A 12,013-nucleotide genomic window follows, 5' to 3' on the forward strand; every position below is an offset into this window, starting at 1 on the left:
CCTGAGTTGCAACACTTCATGTTTCTGAAGACATGAGTGAGTGAGAGAGTTGGGTTTAACCCACTTTGAACAATATCCCAGTTATATCACAGTGTGTCAGCTGGATGTGGAAGGAAAGCCCAGTGATGGAGGTCTTGGACGTTAATCACTTTGGTGAAAGCCACAAGCATGGCGTGGTGGCAACAGATCTAGAAGTATTGAGGATGTCACACATGGGTGACCCACTAAGTTAAACTGGTCTTCATTAGTGACCATGCCTTCCAGTGACCACCATTGTGGCCATCTAATCCTCACTCTGTTACCTCCTACACGAAGCATGACATACTGTAAGTAGGCTTCTCACGAGGTGAATACCGTTTGATGTACCCTCTTTGCATCGAGTACCCAAAGCTGACCCTGCCAAGTTTGTCATTTACTACAAAGAGATGTGAAGTTTTTTTTGTTGCCATATTGCCAGGTGAGTTCCAGACCACAAGTTATATATGTTTGTGCTCTGTGCATCACTTACATCTAAAGTCAGTGTTAATATATATTACATGATGCTGTAAGGAGCCTGAATTGCAGAGATTATTGAGATCGGCAAAATGTCCTTGATGGCAGGGTATATGTATGTAGTTGGACACTGCTGTTACCAAATGTCATTACATATGTAAGATGAGGTAACAGTGTTCCCACCCTGCCCGTAACTACCTCCTACCTCGAGGTACGCTGCTATGATGCTCAGCACTGCCTTGTTCAGTTCAACAACGATTACATCGTGAGATTTCCCTGGTAGCCAATGCAAAGCTGATGACAGTTTGTTAAACATCTGAAACAACACAAACACATCTTAACACACGATGTATCCACATCTGACAAAGTGATGGCTTGTCATGCAAACTAAATCTTTGGCAAGAATATTCTGTTCAAATTGAGATACTCTCTGAAACACAAGTAATTGCTGCTTTGTAATTGATGACTGGTGTGGTTTTAGCAATTGATTTCTATACTGCAGCCTTATTTGTGCTATAACAAGAGTGAGTGAGTGAGTTGGGCTTGAACAATAGATCAGTTATATCACAGAGTGTCAGCTTAATGTGGGAGGAAAGCCATAAGTGATGTAGGTCTTAGATGTTTACTACTTATGTGAGCCCCACGAGCACGGGTATCGTGGCGACATATCAAGGATCACAATCAGGGCAAATCTGGGATTCAAACCCATGATCAGATCCTGGTATACCTGAGGAGTGCTTTTCTATATAATAACTGCGAATGCTTATACTATTTGCCCCCGTGCAATGACAAGATGGATGTGTACAAGAGTCATCCCAACTCATAGACGGGAGGCACGGGTGGCCCAGTCGTCTAAGGCGCCGCGATTTGCTGTTCCTTGGGCATGCCAGAAACCTATGATTGTGGGTTCAAATCCCGGTTCGCCCCGATTATGTTTCTAGGTTTGTCAGCACCATACCCGTGCTCGTGGGTTTCACCGAAGTGGTAAACGTCTGAGACCTGCATCACTTCGGGCTTTCCTCCCACATTAAGCTGATACGCCGCGATATAACTGGAATACTGTTAAAAGCGGCGTTAAACCTAACTCACCATACTCATAGGCAAGTACAATGATGACCATAATCCACACCCTAAAGTATGCTCAAAACACTGCATTATTACCCCGGTCAATGGGGCAGTGTGTACTTGATTTTCATTCTCAACCCCCCGGGGAGTATGCAATCACAGTGCCCTGTGAGGCGCTAGTTTTTGCTTTAGTTTGAGGCAGGACCGAAGCCCTAGATACTCTCAGGAGTCAAACGCAGTCATCCATCCAACTACTCTCCAAGACCCCTAATACCTATTCACTTCTCATGACCAGCATGATGCACTCTCTGGTCACAAACATTCTTCTTCTTAATATGCCGAGCTACTAAACACTCCCAAGCTTCTTAACACTCCACAGCTACTAAACACTCCCAAGCTTCTTAACACTCCACAGCTACTAAACACTCCCGAGCTACTAAACACTCCCAAGCTTCTTAACACTCCACAGCTACTAAACACTCCCAAGCTTCTTAACACTCCACAGCTACTAAACACTCCCGAGCTACTAAACACTCCCAAGCTTCTTAACACTCCACAGCTACTAAACACTCCCGAGCTACTAAACACTCCCAAGCTTCTTAACACTCCACAGCTACTAAACGCTCCCAAGCTTCTTAACACTCCACAGCTACTTAACACTCCACAGCTACAAAACACTCCACAGCTACTAAACACTCCCAAGCTTCTTAACACTCCACAGTTACTAAACACTCTCGAGCTTCTTAACACTCCACAGCTACTAAACACTCCCAAGCTTCTTAACACTCCCAAGCTTCTTAACACTCCACAGCTACTTAACACTCCACAGCTACTAAACACTCCCAAGCTTCTTAACACTCCACAGCTACTAAACACTCCACAGCTACTAAACACTCCCGAGCTTCTTAACACTCCACAGCTACTTAACACTCCACAGTTACTAAACACTCCCGAGCTTCTTAACACTCCACAGCTACTTAACACTCCACAGCTACTAAACACTCCCAAGCTTCTTAACACTCCACAGCTACTTAACACTCCACAGCTACTAAACACTCCCGAGCTTCTTAACACTCCACAGCTACTAAACACTCCACAGCTACTAAACAGTCCCAAGCTTCTTAACGCTCCACAGCTACTTAACACTCCACAGCTACTAAACACTCCACAGCTACTAAACACTCCCAAGCTTCTTAACACTCCACAGCTACTAAACACTCCCAAGCTTCTTAACACTCCAGAGCTACTTAACACTCCCAAGCTTCTTAACACTCCACAGCTACTAAACACTCCACAGCTACTTAACACTCCACAGCTACTAAACACTCCCGAGCTTCTTAACACTCCACAGCTACTTAACACGCCACAGCTACTAAACATTCCCAAGCTTCTTAACACTCCACAGCTACTAAACACTCTAGAGTTGCTCTGTATCTCATTTTCTGTGATCGCTATATTTAACACACCTGGGACTCATATTTCCTCTTGATGTTTGAGGTGATGCGTCCCTCCTGCATGACAAAGAGGAAGTTGAAGGTGATGTTGTTGCAGCTACTGTTGGTGCTGGACTGATTGGTCTCGGAGTAGTTGCTGGACTGGCCGGTGTTACTCTTCTTTTCATTACCTGGGGCCATATCCATCGTCTCTCTAGAACAACCAACACAGTGAGCAAGTGAGTTCACCACTGCATGGAACGACATTTCAGCATGTCAGCGTAATGTGGCAGGAATGCCTGGAGTGATGTAGGTCTAAAACATTAGCTCTTTTGTGAATTAACGAGTACAGGTTCAGTGTTGACAAACCAAGGATCATCATAAGTATGAACCTAGGGCTCAAACTCATGATTATAGAAACTAGGCCTGCCAAAGGGATGCAACTCTGCACAGGATTCCCCCACATGCAACATTGCATGACTTGCCCCAGTACCATGGCATCTAGCTGCATGCACTCTGTCTATGTATCCATGATGAACAACTATGAAGACCTCACTTAGAAAAGCAACACATTTCATGCTAACATATTGTCTGTAATCAGCACCAAATATTTAGGCACAATTGTTGGAACAGTAGGAAAATGAGGTAACTGTTATGTGTATGCCAGAAAATCAAGACTTTTAGGGCTAAAAGAATATAACAGTCTTGACTCTAAGACACCGCCCGCATCATAATAAATTCCACCTCACATTTCCTTTTCATTTCCTTGTTTTAAAAAAACTAAAAAATCTAATACTTAAAATCAGTGTGATCCAATAAAGTATGCAGTTACTTCCCTTGAGATGCGCCTGATTTAATGCGCATCTTGTGTTATGGTAATGGTGGCAATAGGAGTTTGTATGCTTGTATATGTAGGGAGGCCCTTCCCAGGTTGATGGTACACAACTGTTTATTTGGTTACATACTAGTTTAAACAGGCAAAAAAAAAAACTGCCTGCCCGCAGTATATTTTCAAAAGTTATTGGCCTGAGAACCAATTCTTTTATTTTTTTAAGCCTCAAGTTTTGATTTTTCAGGATTATTTTCTTAAAGAGCCCAAAAAATGTGAGGTTCCTTGAAAATAAAGGCAAACAACTATGTGGGTGAAATGACCCGATCAAAGTGGCATCCTACTAGTTGACTCACTGTTTTGTGAACTGTTGCTTCTGCTGCAGAAAGTCCACAACCTCGGACATAGGCACCTTCCTCTCCGTCACCCTATCCTTCTCGATGCTGCGTACCTTCACAAATAAACTTAGCATTACAACCCTCCATTAGATGGTAACTGTATCTACTAAAGCGGCCAATGGGTCAAAATATACATCAGTTGCAATAAAGGACAAATATATGCAATAATAGTTAAATGTTACGGATAAAGCATTAAATGTTACTAATATTGGTCAAACGAAAGAACAATGTGAACTAAAGAATGTCAGTGCGCACAAGGGACACCAAGTATGCTAAAGGACAATGTTGACAATAAAGAATGCCAGATTGTTCTGCAATTTGTACAACATTCAAATTTTAATTGGCTTGTTCCACTGTGTATATGATAAACACTGGCGAAGAACAAATCGACAATGAGGTGCACAATGCATTTGTAATATGTCATTCCTCGTGCACCCACTGTATGACGTCATATACATGTTGCGATTAGTCATAGTCAATGGGAAAAGCAGGACGTTTTATTAAATGGGTTTGCTCAGCATTATTCCAGCTATATGACAGCAGCCTGTAAATAATCCAGTCTGGACCAGACAAGCCAGTGATCAAAATAATGAGCCACAATGCACATCATCAGGGTATGATGACATGCAATCAACCAAGTCACTGTGCCTGACCACTCGATCCATGAAGCTGCCTCAGGTTGCTAGGGATCAATTCCAAACCGGAATCCCCACAGGGATTCTGCTGAGGGCGTAACGGGTTGAGATGAAGGTGTATGTTTCACCTTGACTGATCCGGTGTCAGCATCCTTCAGGATGACAATGTGGGAGACGCCCAGCTCCCGGCAGTAGTCACTGATCTCCTCCAGGCTCTGCAGGTACAACATGACATCTACAGTCACAACTCAAAACAGTATTGTTCCCAAGGAAATTGTTCAGATAAATAAACTTTATAAACTTTTAGATAACAAAAGAAAAAGATATGGAATTATATAGATACAGATAATAAATATTACTCATAATGAAGACCATTGTATTTTCTGATCTTCCAAGACAGGAGGCAAAATAACATGTTTTCTGTGTTGATTTACACTTAATTTCATTTAACAGAAATGTTTCTGAAAAAATAAAATGAAAACATATTAAGCAAAGCATATATTATCCATCACACAATAATTTTCTTCTACTTTTAGAAAACTCTGGGTAGGAAGAATAATTATCAGCTTGTCCCAAGAAAAGTAAATGTGACTGTGAAAGCTAGTGTTTTACCTGCATGGTATCGAAGAGAACCTGTGTCTTGAGTCTCCCTAACCACAAATCCTTGGCTACAGCCAGTCTCTCCCTCAGCATGGGCTTACAGCCGATGGTACACACCAGGACATCATATGGACTTGGTGGCTACACATAAGTGGACCAATGTCAGTACAGCAATACCTCACTACCGGTATCTCGGCATGAATGTAGTATTAGAACTAATGTTGAAAGAACCTTGCTTTTTAAAACTCTGGACATACAAATCTGTAATTCCTCTTATCTGTAGGTTAGCCTGTATGGTATCTGCCACTGAGTAATTCAAGAGTCTGTTGCCTATACTTTACAGAGGTTACCATGGTTACACAGAATGTGATTCCATCACCTCACTCACCTCCAGATCCTCTGTGATTGCAGCCACGATTTTTTCAAAGGCAATGCTGACCCCAACCCCAGATGGGATGTGGGATGTTGGGTGCAGCGGAGAAGCAAACTGCTGAATCTGCAGGAAAACACACACAATGTGATACTGATCATGCTTATGTTGTTGCAACTGTTTCCATGTAATGGTTTGTTTGTTGATTACTGCCGCACTCACCAATATTCCAGCTATATGATGGCGGTCAGTAAATAATCAAGTCTGGACCAGACAAGCCAGTACCGAAACCTGGTACTATCAACAGATTCTGGCACAACTAACGGATGCACAATGAGTTGACATATATATATACGTATCTTTGAAAATGATATGTTGTAATGGCAGTTTTGTCCACAATTAGAGAACAACCAAGGAGCTGGATAATCTGTCCCAAGTGAATGAATGGTGTTAATCTATAGCCTTTTTACAATCGACTTACAGCTTTCATTTACAATGGACATATAATCCGTAATTACATGTTTCAAGTAGTTTATTCTATATACTGACACTTTAAGAAAGCAAATGTAGAAAAAACATATGGAATGTCAACCCTACAGAGGAACTTCATTGAAGGCAGCTGACTGTTCAGATGACGTAATCAGCGGTAGAAGCTAACAGTTTTTGTCCACTAGTCCTTATAATGATAACATATAGCAAAACCCCTAAAAATGGCAAATTGCTACTAGTCGTTATGATACCTTTACTATTGGGCAGTTGGGCAAGGACTACAGGACTAGTGCCAATTTCTAACCATGGTAATGTAATCAATTTGTGACGTCCTGAACAATGGATATCACATTTTTTTAAAATAATGAAGCACTGCAATGTCATATGGCTTCAGTTGACTAATGAGCATGTGCAAATATTGGGAAGTTATCACACACGATCAAGCTATCCTCATGAGTAATAATAATTATTTTGTTGTGTTTATGTCATGTTTTAAAAGTCATTATTTTCATTTCCCAGTATGTTAACAACAACATTAACAACTAAACAACAACAACAATATTCTATTCATAAAGCGCTGAATTTCATCATGGGTGCATGCAGGCACTTTACAGGAAAAGCATTTACAGAAATGTAAAAGCGGTTCTGAAGGTTCCACTGTGGTCAGAACAGAATCTTCACCTACAGATCTGCCTCATGCAATGTGTACATGTTCTTGTAGTTGTCCAATCATATGGGAATAGCTCTCTGTTAAACGCTTAAAGAGTTAGTGCTAACTTGATGGGGATTTAGTTCCCAGTGTACAGGCGCTGCACAAAAGTAACATATGTAATCAAGTGAGCTGCCACACGGCTCCTCCTACCATCTTGTCGTATCTCCCCCCTGCGGCCAGCACCTCTGCAGCACTCTTCCTCTTCCTCTTGACATCCCTCAACACCTGGAAGATGATCCCGGAGTACTGCAGGTGGCTGTACATCAGGCCCACCGTCACCACAATCTGCAGTAACATAGCTGGGATATGAAACAGGGACACACTTGTTTGTTGGGTGTTCTACACCAGGGATTTATCTAGGATTCCAAACTTAATGCCCATGGCAAGCAAAACTGTTCAAAACTGGGATCTAAAAAAATATTTTTTTCCTAAATTCAAAGGTATTAATGCCTCTTCCACACCAATTGCCCTGTTGTCAATGATATACAAGTCGCCTTTATAAAGCCTTAACTTATAAAATGGAACTGGGAAAATTTTAATTACAATTAAGGAGATTTTACTGACATTTGCTGCAGACTTGGGGCAAAACAATGGCCTTTGAGCAGGTCTAGACAAATCCCTGTTCAGTAAGCAATATTACACCTATACCTGGAAGTGATTGCATTTGAACCAGATAGAGTGTTTGAGATTATCCGCAACATCCCACGCCATCAGGGTACGGCAACACACAATCACATAGTCTGACCAACAGATTCAATTGTGTCGTCACTTATGACAAGCAATAGTGAAATAGTCATTTCAAACTGTTATCATATTTGTGAACCAGGACTAGACATCCTTGTCCATTTGCAGGATTTTTTGTACATTCAGAGGAATTGGTAAGTTTTTAATTCAAATTAAGAAAATGAACTGTTATTTGCAGACTTGAGGTCGAATATTGGCCTCTGACAAATTCCAGTACTAATTGCAGAGTTGAGGATAATTCTGCAGTTTGTCAGTTCAGGTTCCTCTATGGTCTATTTTAACAGTGACATATCCTTACCGGCAGTTTGAGTCCCATGACAGTAGCATGGGTCATCACAGCTTCCATCTCATGCAGCCCCTGCTTAGCTAATGTGCTGGCCTGTCAACAACAAGGATAGTGAGCATGACAAGAAATAACAATAATAATAATAATAATATGTGCATTTATAATGCACCAAATTCCATTCACCAAGTGGATGCTCATAGTGCTACACTATCACGACGAGGGACAGAACTCTAGACTTAATATGCTAGGAACTGATTGATATTAGTGTTTTTTATAACACTTTTGAAAACACTGATCACACAAAATATTTCTTCTTTTTCTTCTTCATATTTTTGATGAAAATAGATCCAGATCCAAGAAACATATTACATGCAAGATTGATAAACCATGGCTACTGAAATAGTCAAAGGGCAATGTGAATTCACAAGGTCTGGATAGTTCAATCCGAGAGGAAAGCAAATTTTACTGAATGTCTGGGCTGATGTTCCTCAGTGTCTTACAACATAATGTATATAAGTCCTTTTCACAACAAACGTCAGAAAAACCCACTTTAGACATCTTCCCGAGGCAAGTGAGTTAACTGACTATAAAAAACCAGTTTCCACCCTTGCCGAACTAGGCTGGTATTATGGAGTTACATTTTGGCTGGACTAACGAGTCTATGCATAGTCCAATCAAAATCACGCACCGAAATCAAAATCCGGTTCGTAAACTGTCATTCAGATTTCAGTCGATTGCAGGATTTGTAAAACATGTGCACTGCTAACTCGCTGTCAACAGATATTTTCCAAGTCTTTTCATGTCTTTAATCAAGGTGCTCAAGTGATTTGATGCACTTCGCTATGTAAGAACCGTTTTATCACAATATAGATTTTGATTATCGATCAGATCGTCTTCACTGGAAGCCGCCATTTTGTTTGAAACAAATGCAAGTGATATGAGAGGTGGAATCTGATTAGTCCATAGTAGAGGCTTAGAAGGGACATTACTCGCAATAACCACTGGTGGTGCTATGGTTGAGCCCAGGAATTTCAGCCTAGTTCGGCAAGGGTGGAAACTGGACTTTTAAAGTCAGTTAACTGCCTTGACTTGGGTAGATGACTGTAGAAGTATCCATCAAACAAAGTCCAAACGTATGGTACGGCATGTTCCGTAGGTCAGCCCATACTGATAATAAACCATTCCTAATTCTAATGTTCATTCATGAACAGGAAATCAATTGCTTTGCCTTGAAAAGAGAAATACTTACATGATCTTTATAAATTGTGTAGGTATATAAGGTGCAGTTTTATTTACAATGCAGATACATAAAAAGAAGCCAATGCAATATTACATGTGCCCGATAATTTAGTTTATCATATAATGGGTAGGTTTCTCGGCAGGATAAAGCCAACGGATAAAAACGATATCCATTGGGGTCATATGTGGATAGAGATGCAAGTATAAAAGGTCAAGTAGGACTACTTTCACTGTTTATGAACAAACATGGCGTCGCCCTCGTCATTCGGCGATCGAGTCAGAATTAACCATCAGGAATCTGGATAAACTACAGGGATAATTGCCATAATTATCAAAAGAACAGTCTAATATACTGAAAATCAGTGTCTAACTGTGACGTAGCTAAGGCATTTTATAAGTTTTGGCAACATTGGAGATATAAATTTCGGAACAATTTTGCAAGGGCACAAGGCCTAGCCAAGCGGGATCAGTAGCGATATCTGTGCTTGTAGACCTCTGCAGCTTGAAACCTTCTCCACAAATTAAAATAGTTGGATTTTGCCGAAATATGTTTGAATTGTTACCTTGTTTCGTTTTGTCGCTGTGTGTACATCTGACTACACTTCTTAACGTTATGACAGGACAGACCGACTGTCAACAACGTCTGACCGTGGCCGTGACGTCTCATAGATTAGGGTTAGAGTAGCTTCCCTTCGACAAAGGGCAGTTACTCTGGCGGACAGACCGATGGATTGCCACGAAAGGCAATGAAAAACAACTGTTGCTTAGCGTATATGTTGCTTCGCCACTGTATGAGAAACAGATTTCAGTTGGAACTATATTGGCTGCTGTCACTGTCCGACTGACACATCACTTACCCTGTGACGTAATAAATATTAATGCACGCATTCCAGGAAAACTCGCAATGTTTCAGTAATGTTTGAGAGAGAGGGAAAGCGATTTTAAAGCACAGAATTAGTGAGTGAGTTGGGTTTAACGCCGCTTTTAACAGTATTACAGTTATATCGCGGCGTGTCAGCTTAATGTGGGAGGAAAGCCCGAAGTGATGAAAGCACAGAATTAAAGAATGACATTATATGATAAAGAGGTTATCACGCTTGTGTGTTTGGGAATCGTAAATATCCTGTATGAGGAATAAACACTATGTATTTAGCTCGCCAAGGCTCTCTAAATACAATGTTTATTCCTAATGCAGGATATTTACCATCCCCAAACACACTCGCGTGATAACCTCTATATATTCCTGATTATGACAGTCATAGGACCTGAAGACATTTTGTTTATGCCAGGTGAAGGATAATTTTTATTGCACTTACTAACACACAGTTACCCAAATAAAGCCATGTGTAAGGTATAACTACTTTGTGGGGTTGGCCTCTCTTGTATGCATATCACATAGGTAGTGTGTTGGGTATCATGCAGGTAGTTGAGCTGAGGGCTCGGCCTATATCCGGTGTCGGCCTTACCCCGGTAATATACAGTAATCCCTTTTAGGAACTCTTTAAGATGAGAATTTGATACAAGAGATGAGAACGGATGGGGGGTGACTGGTATAAAAACTATAAGCACTAGGGTGTCTAAGAGTGTCTGTACACAGACCTGCCCCTTGGTCTTTGTGATGATGCGGAGGAAGCTTGCCACCTTGCCGTACTGGCCCTCCAGGTCCAGCAGCTGGGTGAGGGTGGCCAGGCTGGACTCGGTCAGGCTCACATCACTCAGGCTCTCCAGGGCTGTCTGACGATCCAGCTTGTTGAACTGAACAGCATAACAGCAAAAGGTGAAATGAGAAAGATGAAGTTAATTACTTTGGTGAAACCTACATGTATGGTACTGACAAACCAAGATCACAATAATGAAGAATGAGGGATTTGAACCCACTGTCACCAGATCCTGTTGAAACTAAGGGACACAACTCACAGCAAATTACTTAACCAACAGTCCACACACTATAAATTCAGCCATGATGTCAAGGCTCCATAGCCAATTTTATATTTTTCACTGGCTAGTCAAAAGATTAAGAATGTGAGTGTCAAAACAATTGATAGATGATCAAACTTAACCGTGGAAAATTTGCTTGTCATTAAAACAATTGTGTTGATGTAAGATGTGTTATTGACATTAAGATGTTTAATATTTTCATAGTTGAGTATTTGTGGAATCCTGGATGTGACAAATGAGTCATTCATTGTGTACCTGCACTTCAGCCAGCACAGACAGGACAGCCTTGTGCTTCTCATCCGGGATCCCACAGTGGAGTAGCACCGCCCGCAGCAGGCAGTGGTGGTTCATCCGGATGTAGCAGTTCTGGGCCTGTGCAGAGCAAACACACGGCAACATGGAGCATGAAAGGCCTTCTTACAATCGTTCAGGTAATGTGGACAATGTTTTATGTGAATATAGCAGTATTAACTACTTCCATAGATTGCTTGGCTTCCAGCGTGAATTTTGTATGATGTTTATCTTGAGATAAGGGTAGTCATATTCTGTCACTTAAGAATTAACAAAAAAAAGAGATACTTGACAATTTCACATTTGTACCCTGAATGTGTCTGAAGAGACAATCATCACAACATATAGGCCTTGAATGTTTTTGTATAAATAATTTTAACATGCATATTTATTATGCGCCAAATTCACACCCTAAGGCAAAGCACTACATCATTACCCCAGTCAGTGGATCAGTGTGCACTTCATTTTCATTCTCAGCTCCCTGGGGAGTAT

General features: G+C 41.1%; 1 protein-coding gene across 1 annotated transcript in view; it reads right to left on the bottom strand.

The window, feature by feature from the left end:
• The window catches only part of LOC139441954 (eIF-2-alpha kinase GCN2-like), a 42,220-nt gene that overhangs the window by 7,309 nt on the left and 22,898 nt on the right, over positions 1–12,013 (bottom strand). Inside the window, exons 27-36 of the mRNA XM_071222700.1 lie at positions 11,486–11,602; positions 10,892–11,047; positions 8,066–8,146; positions 7,174–7,308; positions 5,841–5,948; positions 5,465–5,593; positions 4,981–5,067; positions 4,176–4,270; positions 3,024–3,204; positions 698–808 (exon numbers count right to left, since the gene is read on the bottom strand). Of these exons, the coding sequence (XP_071078801.1) occupies positions 698–808; positions 3,024–3,204; positions 4,176–4,270; positions 4,981–5,067; positions 5,465–5,593; positions 5,841–5,948; positions 7,174–7,308; positions 8,066–8,146; positions 10,892–11,047; positions 11,486–11,602 (1,200 nt within the window). The remainder of the gene's footprint in view (positions 1–697; positions 809–3,023; positions 3,205–4,175; positions 4,271–4,980; positions 5,068–5,464; positions 5,594–5,840; positions 5,949–7,173; positions 7,309–8,065; positions 8,147–10,891; positions 11,048–11,485; positions 11,603–12,013) is intronic.

Source organism: Haliotis cracherodii, unplaced genomic scaffold (assembly GCF_022045235.1).
Source record: "Haliotis cracherodii isolate W230 unplaced genomic scaffold, xgHalCrac1.p SCAF_5, whole genome shotgun sequence".
NCBI lineage: Eukaryota > Metazoa > Mollusca > Gastropoda > Lepetellida > Haliotidae > Haliotis > Haliotis cracherodii.